The sequence below is a fragment of the Lonchura striata genome, chromosome 5 (assembly GCF_046129695.1).
Source record: "Lonchura striata isolate bLonStr1 chromosome 5, bLonStr1.mat, whole genome shotgun sequence".
In the NCBI taxonomy this organism is placed as follows: Eukaryota; Metazoa; Chordata; class Aves; order Passeriformes; family Estrildidae; genus Lonchura; species Lonchura striata.
In genome coordinates this window covers 21,290,858-21,311,264 of record NC_134607.1, presented here as the reverse complement: position 1 = coordinate 21,311,264, position 20,407 = coordinate 21,290,858, and the positions used below count along the sequence as shown (strand labels likewise).

Below are 20,407 nucleotides of genomic sequence, written 5' to 3'. Positions count from 1 at the left end.
AAAAAAAAAACCACAGGTAAATGTAATTTGTTGACCTGAATTATTTAAGCTGATCTCACATCAAACGGACTCTGAAGTCTGAATTTGTTTGTGTGCAAGAGAGATGAGAAAATTTGCCACAGGCTTTGATGAATGTGGTATCTTGTTGACAATCTAATGTCACTTGCTCGGAAAGGGATTTGCCCCTGGGCAGAGAGCCAGAACAAGGCCAACACATATCCCACTGCAAGTCCTTGTTTAGATCGTGAGCAGGATTAAAGCAATTTATCGTTCCTGTACTGACTTCTGCACAAAGTCTCAACATGTTTGCACATGCAGACACAGTGAAAGCAGCAAGACTGGACCACCAAATGGAAAGGCTAATACACATTCTTTTCAATTTTAACAGTCGGTTAAGACTACATTAATAATATTCTTCTTTTAAGATAAGCCTTTGATCTTCTTTCTTACACTGTTTCTCCAATTAGGTCCTCTTTACACCTTTGTGTGGATGAAGCTTTGGCTCCAGAACTGAGTATCTGCCATGCTGATACTAAGCATATGGCCTGGTTTGCTTTTCAGGCAGTACAAATCAGGTGTTTTGATGGCAGAGCTTGTGCTCTTTATACACATATTGTATGTTTAGCTTTTGCTTAGGTTATGACTTTTGGCTTCATTATTGGTTTTTTTGTTTGTTTGTAAAGACAAAGTCTAAATGGGGATGCTGGGAGATTCCTTATACACTCCATCATCTATGGTATTCAAACAGGTTCTCTTCCTTTTCTTATACTTCACTATGAGCACTTAATTACCCAGCCTAAACAAATAGAAAATACTCTTGACATATTTAAAAATCAACAATTTAGGCATCTTCCTTCCAGATATAACTTAGTTGTGGTTTTAATTGTATATATCCTAACACAATATCTGTACATGATGTCCTTTTTGTACAAAAGAACCCTCAGCATGTTCCCGCTCCCACATGAACCATAACCATGAATAACACTACTGACACTACAGTGGTTTGAATTGCTTTGAATTATTCAAAGAAACAGTTCCTCCTCGACCCTGTGTCCCTCTGTGTATGAAAAGAAAGTCATTGGTAGAAATATTGCAGTAGAAACACAAGAGTCAGCTGAACACATGCAAGTCCTCTAAATTCCCAAGAGAAGATGTCCTAGCTGTTTTATCTGTGAACACTTTACTGAGAAAGAAGAAGAAAATATACTGGGAATTTAAGAAGAAACTCTCACAACACTGTGCTTTTCTTACATTGAAACTTTCATAATACTGTGCATTTCTTTTATTTTACTGTGCTGTAATTATGCCAAATTCTAATATCTATTAAACATATCATAGGTTGTCTAGGCTGCTGCAATTTATTACCAGATACAAAAATATGTAATTAACAGATTCTCTTGTTAACTGCTCACACAGAATTATAGTAATAACTTTGCTTGAGACAGAGGTGCAGGAATACAGGATTGAGTAGGTTTGTGTCTGTCTTGTCCTGTTTTATCCTTAAGCATGGGTCATCTCTTTCCAAGCCTACACCTAGAAAGGAAAGCTGCTCATAGACTACCTAGGCTTCATACTGTGACTATCACCAAAATACCGCAAAGTGCTGACAAGCCAATAAAAGGTGATGAGAAATTTGGATTTTTTATGGTAAAATGTCTTTTTGCATAATCTTCATTCCAGTGTTATTCTGCTTTGTGTGAGAAAGAACCAAGGGACAAGTTTGCAAATAACAGAAGAGAACTAATTGTACTGAGACATGGGCACGGTGCAGAAGGGACTTTGGCTCACTCTGCAGGGAAAGACTGAAGCATGTTTACTGCCATCTCTTTCCCCTGTGGCTTCAGAGTCTCCCTTATCTTTCTGTATGTCTCCAGGATCTAAAGACAACTTGAAAAATAGCTCAGCAATTTGTTCCTCACACAGCAAGTACCTCTATAAATGTCAATAAACCAGGCTTTCAGGAGACATAGTGCAGTTGTCTTATCAAAACACTTCACATATAATAAAAGTGTTCAGTATATTTTAAAAAGTATCTTTCCTTGCAGAAGAAACAGTTCCCAAATGTGTTTTATCACAGTACCTTGGGCATGCAGCATACATCTCCGTAGACACAGATTAATTTCTCATTCAGTGACACTTCGTATTACCACTGGCTTCCTTTGATAGTTCTGCTTTAAACTGGTAGTTAAGATATCACTAGTTCAAGGGAATAAAGTGACTACAAAAAAAAAAAAAGCTGGAATCTCAGAGGACTCATGCTTCACAGTAGGAAAAAATACTCTTATCTATGTATGACTACATCCAATCTGGCTCATAGGCTTGAAGTATTACTTTCAGCTTAGATAGTTGAAACAGTGCAAAGATTTCAGTGCCAGGGCATTTCTGCTGTAGAATTACAGCATCATAGCTGGAATTAAGACAAGCTGAGGGCTTGGGATAACCTAGCATTTCAGGACAGAACTGAGATGTCCTGAGTGTGACTGTGAAGGTTTAAGGATGAGAACTGAAAATGGAAGGTCTCCTGTCATCTCCAATTAGGGAATGCAAAGTGAAGAGAGAGACTTTTGGGCTTGTAGTCATTCACCGCAGGTTCTAACAAAAAAGTGAAGTATTAGCACCAACATGTGGGACTACACACACAAAAATGAAGCAGACCTAAAGCCCCAATCACTAGCAGTCCATAAAAACCTGAGGACTTGGCAAGTTCTTTTTTGACTTGCTGAATAATGTTTGTGGGCCAATTAGGTTAGTCAGTCAGTTATGGTTAGGATAAGGATTATTCGACTTGGTGGAAGAAAGGTTGTGGGATATGTGGTAAACTAAATAAGGTCATACTTTTGGTCATGAATGACAGAGACCTGAAGTTACTTTGCCTAAATGTACTCCTTTAGATGTTAGATATTTAGAGTAAACCATTATGCAGGTCCCAGTTTCAGGCCATAGACACAGAAAGGCAGATCCAAAGGGAATTCTTCTCACACATCTCAGACACCTACTTCAGAATGAGATGAAGCACTCTCTGCAGCAAACTACTTCTCTCTTTCAGCTACAAAGAGAGCTTGAAAAACAACTGTATTTAAGGCATTCAACTTTATGACAAAGCCAGAAGAGGAGAGTCCGTTTCCACCCCCAGAAGAATCAACAGGTCTGTACTGAACGAAAATGATCTCTACATTTAGGCTCTTTAGATCATGGAATGATCCTTACAGATCCCACATTTAGGTTCTTTAGATCAAAAGCGAGCAGACAGAAAAATACTTTGAATTTCCTCCTGTGCAGACATTCTGTCGAGGGCCGACTCATTTAATGAGGCATCACTTGAGTGTCAGGCACAAGCAAACTACCAAACCCCATTACAGCGTTCCAGGAAACAGCTGTGCGCCCCGGCACGGAAGGAAGGCGGCGATTGATTCGAGCAGCGTACACGATGACTATCCACGTGTCGCAGGCGACAGCGAGCTACAAAACCGCCTGCACACATCGGGAGATTCCTTTGCCATGCCACCTGAGCCAGAATTGTACATATCATCAGCCGTAATTGAAGGACGATGTCCAGGAGGCAGCTGGGCACGTATGGGCTGATAGCACCGGAGGGCACAAACCGCAACCCTCTAATGACAGCACATACGAGGGTGTAGCGAGAAAGCAGCGAGATCGCTGGGACTACCGCGTGGGAATACTGTGTGGAAAACGCGAGTAAGCAAACACCCTTCCGGCAGGGGCGGCACGGGAAGCCTCGGGCCGGGTTTCGGGCCGGGTTTCGGGCCGGGCGCTGGCGGGGAGCGGCCGAGCCCCGGGGCGGCGGCGCCGCTTCCTGGCTCCGGCTCTCGGCGGCGGAAGCGGCGCCGGTCCCTCCCTCCCTCCTCCATCCCCGCCTCCCCGCCTCCCCGCCCGCGCCGGGCCCGCGCCGCCGGGTCCCGCCCATGAAGCGGCGGCGGCCGGGGCTGGGGCCGTGGCTGGGGCCGGGGCGCAGGGCCCTGATGCGGCTGCGGGCGCTCCGCCGCGGGCCCCATGCACCCCAGGTGAGCGCCGCGGCAGCGGGCGAGGCGGGCGGCTCCGCGGGGCGGGCGGCGCGGGGGTCTCGGCGCCTCCCGCGGGCCCCGAGGCTCGGCCTCGGGGTGAGGGCGGTGGTTCCCTCCCTCGGGCATCGCCGTCCTCAGCAGCCGCCTGGGCCGGGAATGAAGTGCCCGGGGCAGCCGGAGCCCCCGGGCCCGTCCCTGGCGGCAGGCGGGGCGTGGTGCCGAGGGTGGGCCGAGCCCAGGTGGGAGTCGGCGACTCCGCTTGCGGCTCTGCCCCCCGGGCGGCAGGTGGTCTGCGAGGAGCTGCGGGCTACAGCTTCCTTACGGGCCCCTTCCAGGCTGAGATCTTGTGCTGTTAACTTTGGTGGATTCGGTCATTTTTCCTGGCTGAGTGGTCCCTTTCCTTACCCAGCGGCAGCCCAAGCTGCGGCTCTCCAATGCTGCAGCGCTTGGGCCTGCTGCTGGCCGAGGCCGTGTGGGAGCCTGGGGCAGCCTGGAGGATGTGGCTGCTGTGGGGGCAGCTGCTCTGGCTGGCCCCAAGAGCTGCTGGTCAGACCTGGCGTGTGGCTGGGAGGGCTGGCGTGGGCACAGCGGAGGTCACACACAGCTTGCAGAGTTGTGACAAGTGTGAGTAGATCGTGTCCCCATCCCTGCGGACTGGTTTGGGCTGCATGTGCAGCTTGAGACCCCAGAGGATGTATGTGCTCCAAGCTGACGTGGTTTGTACCAAGGCTGAGGGTTGGGAGTGTTGGGCGGTTCCTGCAGCTGCTCATGTGGTGTGTGCCCAGTTGAGCGGTGTGGTTGAGCACTGAAATAACATGGCATCCGTGGTGCCAGGTTTTAATGTGATGGGAGCCCACAGAACCAGACTGAGGCAGTCTATGGCTGTTTTGCAGTGGTAACTCTTGTCACTATTGGCCCGGTTCAAACTAGTGGAGAATTAGAGGTTGTGTGTCTGTTACCAGTTTGAAGTGATCTTTTCCCCACATTCTGGATTTTGAATGTGGATGTGGTACCCAGAAGGCATAAAATATAAATCAGGTGCTGTTGTCTTGAGTATTTCTGACATTCAGCTTGTAAATGGATCTGTTTTCACAATAGTTTAATCACAGTGGCTTTTACTAATAGGAGTAGGACTTTGTTTTCTGTATGGCAAGGGAAAAGCTATGGTCTGATTTGTCTTTTCTGAACTGATTTTAATCCTGATTATTGCTATCTAATAGGTATTGATCATGATGTGATGACTGTGTGAGTGGCTGGTGTGTTTTGTGCATAGCTTTTTAAGGCAGAGTTTTTATATGCCAATATCAGATTTTGAGTTTGTTTGCTCAACCTTTCCTCACCACAGTACAGTCAGTAATCAGGAATGCTTTTGCATTCTGTTTCGTTTTCCTGCTCCCCTCTCTGTTCCTTGTCTCCAGAATGAATGAAATGAACTTGAGTCCTGTAGGGATGGACCAGCTGACCTCCTCCTCTGTGAGCAATGCCCTGCCAGTCTCGGGAAGTCACTTGGGCTTGGCAGCGTCACCCACTCACAACGCCATACCAGCACCAGGTAATGGGGGAGGGTCCCACAAGGGGTATTGCAGTTCCTGTTTTGTGTTCTGCTGTCACAGCAACGGTCCTAACTGGACAGCAGTGCCTGCTCTGATAGCAAGTTATACCGTAGGCAGTGAAATGATGCAGAGTTGGGGAAGGGGAAGCCATAAATTGTTGTTTTTGTGAGCAAGCAAAAGGCACGAGTGCTTGTCAGGCTTACGCTTTAGTGGGAGCCTTCTTTGGTTTTCATGGGGTGATTTGCAGTGTGGGTGAGTAGTATCAGAATTCTTTGAAATTAGGGCTGCAGCTGAAAATCTCTCTTCATCTATGTCTCATTTCTCTCAGGTGAAAAATCACTTGTATAGCAAAACTGTTTTCATAGCTCTTCTTTCCAGGGGCCTGCACAGACAGAAGTCCATTATAATTGTCAGATAGAAGCAAGCCCTACAAAATGTACCAAAAAACATGTAGCCTTATTCAGGCATGCCTCTCACTGCTGTGATAACTGATCCTTTCTTTGATGCCTGGCACCTTACTTGGACAGTGCCATGCTGTATTTCCTTGGGACAGGAGCTCCTGGGGAATTAGTAATCTCTTTGTTAGCTCATGTGTTCATCAATTCGGGGAGTTCCGTTGAATTTAAATGGGTGTTTTCTCTTGCAGGCTTGCCTGTTGCAATTCCAAACCTGGGCCCCTCCTTGAGTTCCTTGCCCTCTGCTCTGTCTCTGATGCTCCCAATGGGTATTGGGGATCGAGGAGTGATGTGTGGTATACCAGAGAGAAACTACACCCTACCTCCACCACCATACCCTCACCTGGAGAGCAGCTATTTCAGACACATTCTACCTGGTAAGTGCTCTGGTGCTGATGGATGTGAACAGTAATAGAAACTGTTTTGAGAGCTGTCTGTTTCTGTCCTGAAGCAAGCATGACTGACAGTTTGACAGAGCTGTTGTTTCCCTCAGTTTGTCTGGAGACTGTTGTTCCATTTACACACCTTTATTTTCAGATATCTGTTTCTATTTGTGTGTGAAAATAATTGCAGGGCATTTTCTATTTAAACTTAACCTTTGATTGCTCCTCCTGCTTTGATTTTAGGATTAACAGAAAATAAAGCATGTCTGGTTCCTGTCTCCAGCAGCTTGTAGCTTGAAAGTTGCTTCTATTTTTTTCTCCTGTAGTCTGAAGCAATATTTAATATGTGCATAATGGGAAATTACAGTAGTTCAGAGCTCAAAGAGGGCAAGACATCAGCTGTGGCATAGGGCACTTTCCCACCCATTTAACCCATGGCAAATATTTTCTTCATTTTTCTTCAAGGTTGATTTCCAAAGGCCTAACACACTGACTTCTATCTTGATTCCTTTCTCACACGTGCTTTGGAGTATAAATGTAGAATTTTACATTTTAGTATATGAAAACACAGAAATTGAAACTTTAAATGCAGTTCTGGTTTTGTTTGGTAGCTAAGATTGACAGGGTGGAAGAAGTAGTTGAACTTTTTCAAGGTGATTCACTGAGTGTTGTTGGTTCAGCCTGGGTTTGGAATGAACTGTAGCAGCTCAGGTCTCGAGTAGCTACCTGTTGACTGATGGCTGAAATTTCCAGCTGCTTAGGAGTAACCTTTCCTACTGCACTGCATGCCTGCCTGTTCAGTGGCCAAAGAGTAGACAAGGAGACTGTGCACTAGGAACAAAGGTATTTGCCATTCTTCTGAGCTGGAATAATCTTCATGTCATGTTTTATTTGGTTCTGTCAGTCGTCTTGCTGCCATCAAGGATCCTCTGTGTTCAAGCCACAAGGCAGCATTGCATACAGAAATATTTGATGCATCTGATTAAACTGTTCATTTCCTGGCTTGCAAAAAGAGCATTTTTGCTTGCATCCTTGTAATAAAAAATATATTTGAATGGAAAACTTACAGAACAAGTGGCTCATAGGGTTGAAGGCTAAAAAAGACGTGCTGAATCAGATCTTGCAGAATCTGCAAAATCTGCTTCTGTCTCTGCTGGAAATAATGTTTACTTGAACGTGCTGTTGTATTTCTTCCAAAGATTTTTGTTTGTTTGTTCTTAGTGCATAAATACAGTTTAGTGCTTCTTCATATCTTAAGTTTCAAGGTTGTTTGATGTTGAGAAGCTTCCTAGAACTACCAGGAAATATGGTATGGTTTCTGATTTAAATTCAACCAAACTGTTGTTTTAGGAGAAACAACATGCTTTCATGTAAGGAAAGAGAGCAGATGACTCATGAAATCTGTGAGAGAGCTTGTCTTTGTCCTTCAGAATTTCAGTTGATGACCTCTGAGATGGACAGTTATGCCACTTAGTCTTAGAGGAAGGAAGTAATCATTGTTAAAACTTGAATACCTAAGCAAAAATCAAGTCCTGGAGACTTGTTTCTGCTTCTAGCAAAGATGAACCAGGAATTATCAAATTACAGATTCCACTAGCAGTCCTTTATCCTTTGTGAGCTATTTTCTTGGAATGAAAAACTAAGCCTAAAATGTGAAGAACCTCTTTCTCATTTGATCTTTTTACTGAGCAGCCTAGGTGGAATTCTGCCATTAACTTGTCTGTTTAGAGTTCGAGAAATAACTAGAAACTGAGTTTGTTAGGTGGAAACTCTGAATTAGTTGTTAAATGGTACTTTGACAAGAGTGTTAGGCTTGCATATGTTTGTGAGCCATGTTTTAGAATTAGTGGATTTTAATCGGAAATAATGTGGAGAACATATCTTCAGGGATCTGGGTCTCAGTGTATTATGCTTTGACTGATTTTTATTCAAGATCTGAAAACTGAGGTAATCACTCTCCCTTCTTTTTCTCCCTCTTTTCTTATCAGGTATCTTATCTTACTTGGCTGACAGACCACCACCTCAGTACATCCATCCCAACACTATAAATGTTGACAGCAATCCAGCATTGTCAGTCTCCAACAGTCCCTCAGCCCTGGATCCCTACCAGCCCAGTGGGACCGTGGGGCTGGAACCAGGGATTGTGTCCATGGACTCGCGCACAGTGAACACACATGGTCCTCAAAATCTGCATCCTAGTGAGAGCCACGAGGTAGCACTGGATACTACAATCACCATGGAGAGCGTTTCCAGGGTAACCAGCCCCATCTCTACAGATGGGATGACAGAGGAGCTTACAATGGATGATGTAGCCGGGGATCACACGCAGATCCCAAATGGCTCCCGGAGCCACGAACCTTTAGCTGTAGACACAGTGGGGAGTAACTTGACATCGGACACTGTGGGACACGGCGGCGTCATTCCCATTCACGGTAGCACTTTGGAACTCCCTGTTGTCATGGAGCCCGACCACATTGCCGGGCGAGTGACAGGGATATCGGACAGCACACTAAATGACCCCATTCATACTGTGGCCATGAGCACCAACTCCGTGAGCGTGGCACTCCCTACCTCACACAATCTCGCTTCCCTGGACTCAGTAGCCTTGCATGAAGTGGGCCTCAGCCTGGAGCCCGTGGCAGTGTCTTCCATAAGTCAGGAAGTAGCCATGGGACCAAGTCATGTCGATGTGTCTGCAGACAATCTTGCCTTTGTACCATCATCCTTGCAAATGGAAGACTCCAATTCCAACAAGGAGAACATGGCAACCTTGTTTACCATATGTGAGTGGACATTTCTTGCCTTTTTTGGGGTAGGGTTTGTCATGTAGCTATTTTCTGGTGTGGCTGGTCTCTGGTTGCTAGTCTTACAGATTTATGGTGAAAAAAACAGTTATTTAACAAGTCCAAAATTTGAAACATCTGCAGTGCCAGATTAACTGTTCTGAAACAACAGTAGTTGGAAGTAGTAGGAGATGTAGTAGGATGTTTTAGTGTAATTCTCTTTGTATCATTTCCCATGTTGCCATGAGATTGGAAGCTGAATCTTGGTGAAGATCTTGATTTGGTGGATATGCTTGACGTCCTTTACAATGAGACTTCTGTCTTTATAAATCACAAGTGACTCTTCTTGCTCCATTAAAAATACACAACAAACAACACCACAATCCATACTTTTCATCAAATGGGTATAATTGTTGAGTGTGACATTACATGATTTTTGCAAAATTTATATTAAACCATGAACAATCATGATGAAAATGATGTTCTAAATAGGAAAAAAAGAGCAGAGAAGGAAAGAACTTCATAATATTTCTAATTATTCTCATCAAAGGACTTTAGACCAGAGGTTAATGGATCTTGTAGGAAGAGGGGAGCACTGGGTATTGTATTGCCGTTCCTGTTACTGTTCAAGGAGTGGTTTTTGAGAACTGAGAAGATCTCATTTGCTGGGAGAGAGATTTGCACTTTCACCTGCAGGATGTCTGGCTTCCTGCCACTGAAACATAAGGCCAGCTTGTTTTATTCATTTTTTTAATCTGTGTTAGCATTGCTGAGTGCTGCTCTTCATCCAGTCTGACCCTACAACTGCCAGAACCTAGAGGCTTGCTTTTCTTGCAGAACATATTTTAAGAAATATGGTTAGCAAGGGAAGAGGTGTAGTTTAGTGTAAATTGTCTAGTCAGTCATACATTTGGATTAATCTGTTAAGATTTCATTCTGTGGGATAAGATGCAACTTCAAATTAGGTGGGCATAGAAGTGTGATGAATTTACAACTCCTAGAGGAGGAAGAGTTTTACAGTTGATGCACTCAGAAGCATCTGTTGTATGTTGAACAAATAATGACCAAAATACTGTGATATCCAACATGCTTGTGGTGAAATCACTTTTCTTACTCTCTTAAAAGTGAGATCTGATGTGCCAGCTTTTTGTTGTTATACTTAGCATAGTCCTAGGATGTTTTCCACATGATGCTCCCCTTTGGTAGGAGGTTAAAATGGCTGCTGCATGCCTTGTGCTTGCATGTGATTTGCAAAACAGATTGTTGACTTGGAGAGGCTTAAATTTTAACTTTTTGTTGATGGTTTTAAACTTCACCTGTATTAACAGCAATTTATGTCCAGACAGGTGACAGCAAGGACAAGGAGTTGTTTTAGATCCCCTTAATGGTTTTTCCTCACTCAGATGGCAGGAGTCAGGGCCTTTGCAGAAAACTTTTTCCTGTTCCTAAGCAGGAAATAAAAAGTTTGCTACAATCTTGAATGTTTGCAAAACTTTTAAGAAACGTTTTTTTTTTTGTCATCTTTGTTGACAGTTCTGTATATCCAAATCAGAGGAATAATCACTGATTTTCTTTTTTAATGATTTAGCAATGATAGTAATGGAAAGTATATTTAACTTTCTGTGGAATGTGAGATTTTTTTGTTTTCCAACATCTTAAAAATATATGAATGGTTGAACTTCTCCAAGTGGAAATGCCTCACGCCTAGAACTTTTCTTTCTCTGCCTCTCCTTGGAGCTGGTCCATAGACCCATAGTGGGTGTGTGCCAGGCAGTGCTTAAAAGCAGCTGTTCCACACAGTGGCTCTTATTACTCAGGTCTGGCTGTTGTTCTTGCTTTGCTCCTACATGTCACCTGTGCACAGGAAATAATGCTTACATAGGCTCTCCTTAATAATTTTTTGAGTACTTTCCTACCTGTTAATGTGTAGTTGCTCAGACTGTATTTTATATAAGGTCACATTCTGGTACCCTGGTATATCAACAAAGTATCTGAAAAATACCTTTAAGCATGTAAGGATGGAGCTGCTATTTGGGCCTGCTGAAGGCTACTTCTGTGATAGGTCTTTTATACTGGAGCTGGGTCATCAAGAGGCCAAAGAAGGTCTTAGTGGAGAGCCTGATTAACTACCTGAATGTCTTTCTTCTTCAGAACAATAATTATTTATCAGGAGAGTGGTTGCTGAGTAGGTGTTGGTTGCTCCGTCCACAGAGAATTAAAATGACATCTTTTTCTAGATGAAATTGTAATGCTATAGAAAGAATTTTATCCTGTACTTTCCCTCAGATTTATTAGACTGAAGACTTTCACTGGTTTCTTTTATAACAGTATTTCTGCTGAACAACAGATTGGGAAAGTGATGCAACTGATTCTTCTTGGGCTTTTGTTTTTGTTGCGTTCAGTGGCATACTCACACTGCATGAGTTTACTGCAGTGAGACTTTCAAAAGCAGCAGTGAGGTCAGGCTTTTGCTGCTGTGATTTACACATTGTCTGAATTTAAATGGAGGTAAGGGGATTTGTGGTTCATGTTTGGAAAATTTTAGAAGGATGACCTTACTGGTCCGTTTGCATGGATATCTTGGAGGTTCTACATGCAAAAAATGTTGCTGTTAATTCAAAAAATATAACCAGTTAGAAGGTGTTTGGTTTTGTTTGTCTTAAGATTTTTCTGTCCATAGAGTTCATTTCACTTGTGAACAGAGTGAAATTGGCTCTTCCACCACCAGCATGGGGAGGCTCTCATTCATTTTGCAGTAGCTTTGATGAAGAGTGGACTCTGTCCCATTGCTAGATTCCCATGTAGGCATAATCTGGAGTCTAGGTCATCAATTTACCATCAGGAAAGTAGGTAGAGATCCTCACATTTGATCTGAATTGGATAGGAACTGACATGTATGTCAGTGCCCACCTGACTGTAAGAACATGGTCCATATTCTTCTGAGTAAGAAGGGCAAGTTGAACGTGACGGAAGCGGCCTTTGGCAGGGGCTGAGCTGAAGCTCAGCTTCACTTTGGTAGGGAGCTGATTGCACTGTAGGAGCTGTTGTACATTTTTAATGCCTGCTGTCCCCTCCTGTCTCTGCAGGGTGCACGCTGTGTGACAAGGCGTATCCATCAGACTGCCCGGACCACGGACCTGTCACCTTTGTCCCTGATAGCCCAATCGAGAGCAGAGCCAGGCTGTCCCTCCCAAAGCAGCTGCTCCTCCGGCAGTCTATCATGGCAGCTGAAGCGGGTAAGGATCACGTTACTGTGCGCTTCCCTGCAGCACTTAAAATACACTCACTGCTGAAATCCAAAACCATAGGGAGATTAATGTGGGAAAGAAACACCACGAGAGGGAGATGCTTCCCTCTTCTGTAATCACCCTGACTTATATTATCCACAAGCTCCTTGTGATCTGGTTACTGCTTAGACTCCAGCTATACTGTAGGGCTGCTGCCACAGAGAGTGGCACTTCTTAAGGTCAAGCAAGGTGTGGTGTTTTTTTTATTGTGCTAAACAGCCCAGGCACAGCTTTGATAAGAAAACAATGCCGCAATTACAGTTTGGGGGAAGCTGACAATTAGAAATCATAGAGGAGAATTCTGTCTGCTTGTTCATGAGCTTGGTTTGCTATCTTCTGGGTATTCTCATTGGTGTACTGATCACAAGTGCCTCTGTTTCCCCCCCCATTTACATTTGGCATGTAGACTGTGACCTTGTCACTGGATGTGGACCTTGTTACTGTATTTCACGTCACTGTCACCTGGAAATCGAAGAATACAGTGCAGTACCCTAAGGATCTGAAGGCTAGAGAAGAATGTGATTATTGGCTTGCTTAGTGATGCTGCTTGTTGAGAGTAGATGACATCTGTTCTTTTCAAGCTGCACTAGTTTCCAGTTTATTCCTAAGAGCTATTAGTGTATTCATGTAGACCTATATATATATCAATGTTTAATAATAAATAATATACATGCAGGAATCCCTCTGCCCATGACAGAAATACAGCTGCCTCTGGGGAGAAATGCAGAAGCTGCTTAACAATGCCCAGCAACAATTCTGGAAATTCCTGGGGATTAGGTAGGCAAAATGTAGTACTGAAACTAGTATTTTCTGCTTCTGCAGAAAGTGCCATGAGAACTTTAATTGGTACAAGTGGCTAGGATGTTAGTTTTATAGCTTACTGAAAAGTAAATTACTTGCTTTTGACCAAATAAATATTTGTAATGACACCAAAGCGGCTCCCATTAGTGTCATGTGGTGGTGGTGGTTCTTGTCTCTGCCATAGGTTTGTTTCACATGTGAAGTAGAAGCTTTGATGAGCTTATGCATAGTTATTACCTCTGGAGCATTATCTCATAAGCCTCCCACTTTATTATGCATGATTAGTTGTTTAAATAATTGATTTCTTCAGATTTTGGTCTTCTAACGATAGGTGTGTGGACACGAGAAACCATTCCTGTGAGGACATGTTTCGGACCTTTGATCGGGCAGCAGAGCCATTCTCTGGAGGTGGCTGACTGGACAGACAAAGCAGCCAGTCACATCTGGAAGGTCAGTGGTGTTGCAGCTCACAGAGCCTGCCAGCATGCCTTTATCTGGTGAAAGCTACCACATGACAGCAACATTAACATTATCATCCTTCCCAAAAGTCAAAATTAATGCAGTATGTTGGCAGTCAGTCCTGAAATATAAAAAGTTTCTTTAATGCCTTCTCTTTTAAAGGGCTACATGTGGTTTCAGTATTTGTGTGGAGTTGCAGCAGAGATTGTATATGAATTATTATGTAGCAGTTGTTTGTTTGTTTTGTATCTCTGTTCATTGAACAGAGATAAATTATTTGTTTTAGAAAAGCCAATTTAAAGCTTTTCTTTTCCCCATAATTTCATTTTCAGAAAGTAAATCTGACCGATATAAATAAAGCATGTACTGTTTGCCCAGATTTTGTTATTTACAAGACTTGGTTTTAAGAAATGCAGCCAAATGCATTTCTGCTGGAAGGTAAAGGTGAGAAAGATGCTGATAAACAGGTTTTCTGGCCTCCTGGGTAGCAGAGGTTAAGGTGCCTGTGTGAAGAGGAAAGTAAGGAGTGAAAATAGGGTTGTGGTGTTGACAGTGGCGATGGAGACTTCCTGGCTTGTTCTAGGTAAACACATCCTCTCTTAAAGAAAGAAGCTGGCTTTCACTACATTTATTGCTGTGTTTTGTCCTAAGGTTGCATTTGTCTTTCCTGGTAGATCTATCACAACGGTATCCTGGAGTTCTGCATCATTACAACTGATGAAAATGAATGTAATTGGATGATGTTTGTACGCAAAGCCAGGTGAGAGACACCTGTACTGTGCTAAGGAGCTTTGAGTCTGAGCTGCAGGCTTGTAGAAAGTTGTACTGGAGAATGAAGGTGACCTTGATTGTCCTTTTGATTTTAATACTTCATTTACAAAGTGTCCCTGAGTTTTTCTGGCCAAGTTCAAGCCCCTACACTATGTGAGACCTGTCCCTTTCAGTCTGCGATGAAAACTATTCTTGCTCCATCCACGGTCCACTGAGAAGGCTGAACCTTTCTTATTTTTCTGTGACACAAAGTTGGTTTCTCCTGTAGTTCATTTCATTGTTCTTGCATGCACGAGTCAAGAAGTTTAATGTTTAATCTCCCACTGCAATGGGGCAGACCTTTTACTGGTTTCAGATACTGGTAACAAACATATGCAAGGTATTGCTTCAAAAGATGAATGACCACGTCTTGGAACTGGTCCTCAGGAAGACTTTTTAAAGATAATTTTGCTTTAAGACATTACTGATATTTTTTCCATCATGTATTCTCTATTTGGTAAGGGATATATCTATGTAATGAATCTATGTGTATGAAGAACCTATGTGTATGAAAAATACATTGATTTTTGTAATTCCTTAGGAGATCATGAATTCATTTCTCTCAGCCCACTCAAATATATATTAATAATTTTCTCAGAAGTGTTGTGAGAAATGCATCATTTGGTGGAGGAGATTGGCTCTCAAGGTCTAGTTTTCCTTTCCTGTAATAAAGGACAAAAGTGACAGACATGCAAGTTTTCACAATATGCTGACAAGCGCTGATGTTCCTATTACCTTTTTATAGGAATCTTTTCTTTTCAATTTTCCCCTTTTTTCTTTCCATTTTTCTCTTCTATTCTTTTCCATTTTTCTCTTCTATTCTTTTCCATTTCTTATTTTTCTCTTCCCTCCTCTCCTCTCATCTCCTCTCTCTAAAAGTCATTACTTCTGAAGGGCTTTTTTTCTTAACTGTTATTGCTGTAGGAACCGGGAAGAGCAGAACCTGGTAGCTTATCCTCATGATGGAAAAATTTACTTCTGCACCTCTCGGGACATCCCCCCTGAACACGAGCTTCTCTTCTATTATAGTCGGGACTATGCACGACAGCTTGGTAAGTAAGAGCTCTTTTTTGTTGGCTTTGCAGGGAGTAACCAGCTTGAATTCCCTTTTGGTGCCATCTCTGGGCTCTGTGACTTGGGACTGCATTATGTTCCTTCTCAGCTCCCATTGGTGCATGTCATAGTTTCCTTTAACATTGCATTACTACAGAGTACCATACAGAGTACCATAATTTAAAATAAACATTTCTCTATTTAATTCCACTGATCAGGAGTAAAAGATTTTGAAGATTTTTTTTTTTTTTTTTAAGAAAAATCATGTTAGTTCTGTTCATCCAGGGCTAAGGGAGTTTTGGAGCTGACGATGTTCCTATCCCCCCCCAGCTTGGATTGTGATACTTTAGATTTGGGTGAGCTATGCTCAAAACTGTTCCAAAGTTTGGCCACTCAAAACATTTTCAATGACCTACCTGAAAGAGCTGGAAAGCAACACCAGAGCTGAAAAGAACAAAGGTGAAAATCTCTGCACCTGGCTTTGCTTCCACAGACTAAATGTTAAAGTGGTTCTTGTTCAAGCTCTGTTAGGCTTTACTGTGTCTCATTACAAGTGATGTTTCAAGTGATGTTTTTGTGCCCAAAGGTGTCCCTGAGCACCCAGATGTGCACATCTGCCACTGCGGGAAGGAATGCGCTTCCTACGCGGACTTCAAGGCCCATTTGAGCAGCCATATTCACAACCACCTCCCCAGTCAGGGGCACAGCAGCAACCACGGGCCAGGCCACGGCAAGGAGAGGAAGTGGAAGTGCTCCATGTGCCCCCAGGCATTCATCTCCCCTTCCAAGCTGCACGTGCACTTCATGGGGCACATGGGCATGAAGCCGCACAAGTGCGACTTCTGTAGCAAAGCTTTCAGCGATCCAAGCAACTTACGGACACACCTCAAGATCCACACAGGTGAGAGCTTTGTACAGATGCCTGTGTGAGGACAAGGGAGAGGGTGAAGGTCAGGTTACAGGCCAGCAATAGACGGTGTGGGTATTTTTCCTCTTTTTTTTACCACTATTCCTTATTGGAAATCACAAAATTCTAATTACAAAGCTGGAAAAGAAATAAAACTGGGAGTGAAGTGCTCTCATCAAGCATAGGAAGCTGTAGGTTCAATAGCAAGGCATTTTAATGGACAGATGAAATATTAATGTGCTATACACAACTACAGAATACTCAGTGGGGTGGGATTCAAGTGGTATTCAAACTTAGTCTGAACTCGGTAACATGCTGGGGTTTTAAACTATTTCTGGCAAAGAATAGCAGAAGTACTCAAAAGTTGAAAAATGGGATAAAACATGGAAGTTATCAAACAACCAGTGAAATTTGTACCTGTGTGTTTGTTAGATAAGAAAACTTGTTTTTGCAGACAAAGGCAATGTAGTGCATCAAATGTGGTTGGGCTTCTCCAGTAAGGCATCAGATACAATTCCTGTGGGAAATCAGTGAGGATAGGGATGTACTAATGTACAGTAGCTAGATGGTTACCATGGTTACTGTTACAAAGGAAGCTACCATTGTTTTTACTGAAGAATTCATCTTGGATAAGACTAGTCTTTTTAAGTGTTTGCCTGAATCTCTCGGTGGAAAAATGTACAGAGCTCCTGGGGATGTTCTGGAATCCAGAACAGAGGCACATTTCTGTGGACAAGAAGCACAAACCCTGCCTCACAAGAAAGGCTGGCTGACCACAAGCACTGGAGAAACAAGCAGCAGTGTTTAGAAGGATGAAGTACAGAAAGGTGCATCACACTAAGGCATCAGTGATTTGAAATAGTATCATGACACTGGGGGCATTGGGTGTAGGATGAAAAGCTTTGGGAATGATGAAATCAGCTGCCTGTTTTTTTGCATAGCTAAATATAGATTGGAACCAAGTAGGCCTTTGTGCTGAGTTCTGAAGGAGCTGCAGGAGAAAACAAGTCCTGTTCACAAAAAAATCTGCCTTTCTTCACAGTAAAATTTAGTTTTTCAGCGATGTCTAGGCTTTGTTGCTTCCTGCATTTCTTGGGACACCGAGTGCCAATCTGTGGGTGTCTCTGTGTACTCCTAGGTCAGAAGAACTATCGCTGCACCCTCTGTGACAAATCATTCACACAGAAGGCTCACCTGGAGTCGCACATGGTCATTCACACCGGGGAGAAGAACCTCAAGTGCGATTACTGCGAGAAGCTCTTCATGCGCAGGCAGGACCTCAAGCAGCACGTCCTCACTCACACACAGTAAGTGACTTCACACGAGCTGTTGGATGGCCAGTGCAAGAAATAATGAAGATGAGCAGCCCTAGATAGAATCTCCAGTTTGCAAATAGTTTGGCCTAGGGAGCACAGGTGGGTTAATCCTTTGAAATGACAGAGAAGACACTCTAGACAAAGGCCTGTTTTTACTGGCTGCAGTTGTAGAGTTCTAGTGTCTGCAATATTTCTGTGATATTCCAAGCATGCTCCTTGTGTTGTGAAATGGCAGTCCGGAGTGTTCATTGCTTTGAAGAGAAAGGGGGGTTGTTTGATTTATATTTCATTATTTGCTGAGAACTGTTTTCATGTCCCAGCGTGACCAAAAAACACAAGTTTATCAGTGCTATTGTCGCCGAGTACCTTGTTAGTGAACTCTGCCTGTCCGCCGTAGGGGTGTGGTGCAGCTGTTCCCAGCCCTTTACCTCCCCACAGGTCTCACTCACTCAAGCGCTTGCTCTCCTGCTCCTCCTGCAGGCAGATTCCTACCCACAGCCCTCTGCTAGGCCGTGTCTTTTGCTCTGAGAATCTCTCCATCCTATACACTTACTCCCAATCTGAAGTCCTCCTCAAAAGCTGCCTGCCCAAAATTAGTCTCTTTGCTTATTTCATTTTCAGCATCTGGTTTTTGTACTCACTTGGAATCCACTGCTGCTTCTGTCATGCTGCCTAGGAGCCAGTGTAGTGCAGCTAGATGAGTGAGAGAGAGGCAGACAGAAACACAGACTCGCTTTGCTGCTTGTTCCTACAGCATGAGCCAAGAGCACTACTGCTGGGAAGTATTTTGCAGTGTCATTATAGAATGTGTTGCAGTCTGGTAAGCTCCTCTGCTTAGCATTTACAGACTGAGCGTTGTTAACATGCAGCAGTGTTGTTTCCTTACTTTTTCTTCCCTGCCTCCTCCCCACCTTTATACAGAGTGGGAAGGAAGCTGACCTTTACATCAAGGGCGTTATCTCTGTCCTTGCTAGAATATGGACCTTAATCAGCATTTTAATACCAGCTGCCTTGTGGCAGGAGCAAACTCACTTTTTTGTGTCTTGCAGAGAACGGCAGATCAAGTGCCCCAAGTGTGACAAGCTGTTTCTGAGGACAAATCACCTGAAGAAGCATCTCAATTCACATGAAGGAAAGAGGGACTATGTCTGTGAAAAATGCTCTAAGGCTTATCTAACCAAATATCACCTCACTCGACACTTAAAAATATGTAAAGGCCCCACATCCAGTCTCTCAGCCCCAGAGGAGGAAGAGGAGGAGGATTCAGAGGAGGAATTAATAGACTCTATGAGGACTGAAGACTGTAGGATTAACAATGGAGTCTATTCAACAGGTGATGTTCTCTCTGGACACAAATGAAGTGAGGGAAACTTTCTTGGATATTTTAAGTAGGGAAGGAAAAAACCCTCTTCCTTGTTTCCCCAGTTACCAGTGTATGTCAAGTGAGGAGTTTTCCTTCTGTTTTTGTCTCCACACTACCACCACTTAATATAATCTGTAGCCAGAACACTGAACAAGACTGGATCATGCACGTACAAGTGAAGAGTTGCTAAGAAGGAAATGTGAGGCAAGATTTCTTTCACACACGCTGTGCATACTTCTCCAAATCATTCAGATGAATCCATCCAGTGGCAGGACACGTGATACAGCTTGCATAGGCCTTCAAGCAAAGAGCCACAAACCAGAAATGTAGCTGAGGGGTTGCAGTGACCTGTAAGCCAACTGTCCTTAACTGTCCAAGCTGTGGCATGAAGAGAAACAGGAAGAAAATGGTGGTGAAACTTTTTAATTGAAGGGTGTGGTTTGGCACAAAGCAAAGACTTCTCAATGCTCAGGTTTCCTTCTTAAAACAAAACCTTTTGGTTGAAAAAAAAAAAAAGGCCAGTGAAATCACCACTTCATACAAATTAAGTATCCCACTACAGAAAATCAAACCTTGGTTTTTAAAGAACAGTTATCCCCTCTTCTCCCTCAAGTTCACAACCCATGGAAGCAGGTGAAGAGACTGTATGGACTCAGTAAGGAAGGGGCTTACAGACGATCAGGCAGTGTTTACAGTATATGTTACTTCTTGTGCTGTAAACTTTTTACCACCTAGAATGATGGGAGGGTTTGCTGCTAATGTTATTTATGGAATGAAGATTATTACATTTCGTTGTTTTCTTTTGAAATAATTAAAAATGTGGCTCTTCTCTAATGTTTTTTTTAATATTTACATATGCTGAAAAACAATGTTCCTATTTCTGATAATGATGTTAAGAGAAGTAACAGCACGTTTTAATCATCTGCCTCTCCCCGGTTTTCCTGGGACATGGCATGTGTAGGAGCACCTCCATGAACTGGGCAGCTAATGAACTCTACATTTGCTGTGTCACTCCTCTGGCTGTGCTGCAAAAGAAGATTCAGCTCTGTTCTCTGACGAGGCAATGGGAGATTCCCTTGGAAAAGAGCTCTGCTTCGGGCCCTAAATGGCCCAAGCTTAGCTGTACCTCTCCCTGCATGCTGCAGTTCCTAGAGAGCTCCCAGGTTCTCAAAACCTGAAAATGCTTGCCTCAGGCCAGTATGTGACCAAAAAGCT

The 20,407-nt window shown here is 43.4% G+C and overlaps 1 protein-coding gene across 3 annotated transcripts; it reads left to right on the top strand.

Annotated features, from left to right (window-relative positions):
* The first annotated feature begins 3,454 nt into the window (after window positions 1-3,454).
* PRDM4 (PR/SET domain 4) lies at window positions 3,455-20,026 on the top strand. 3 transcript variants are annotated; one of them, XM_031507970.2, is made up of 11 exons: window positions 3,455-3,696; window positions 5,441-5,574; window positions 6,222-6,407; window positions 8,402-9,196; window positions 12,283-12,432; window positions 13,616-13,734; window positions 14,418-14,503; window positions 15,478-15,605; window positions 16,193-16,507; window positions 17,652-17,820; window positions 18,879-20,026. In XM_031507970.2, exons 2-11 carry the CDS (start codon window positions 5,442-5,444, stop codon window positions 19,186-19,188), a joined length of 2,391 nt encoding a protein of 796 aa, XP_031363830.1. In that variant the 5' UTR covers window positions 3,455-3,696; window position 5,441; the 3' UTR covers window positions 19,189-20,026. The 3 variants fall into 3 exon arrangements, with proteins under 3 accessions (XP_031363830.1, XP_021409614.1, XP_021409615.1); XM_021553939.2 differs by lacking the exon at window positions 3,455-3,696 and adding an exon at window positions 3,919-4,022; XM_021553940.2 differs by lacking the exon at window positions 3,455-3,696 and having other exon boundaries at window positions 4,499-5,574.
* The last annotated feature ends 381 nt before the right edge of the window (window positions 20,027-20,407 follow it).

Bases quoted from the DNA above. Each gene is read 5' to 3' on its own strand.
- PRDM4 (XM_021553939.2), top strand. The intron at 5,575-6,221 runs GTAATGGGGGAG...TTTCTCTTGCAG, and splicing joins CAACGCCATACCAGCACCAG to GCTTGCCTGTTGCAATTCCA. The intron at 14,504-15,477 runs GTGAGAGACACC...TTATTGCTGTAG, and splicing joins ATGTTTGTACGCAAAGCCAG to GAACCGGGAAGAGCAGAACC.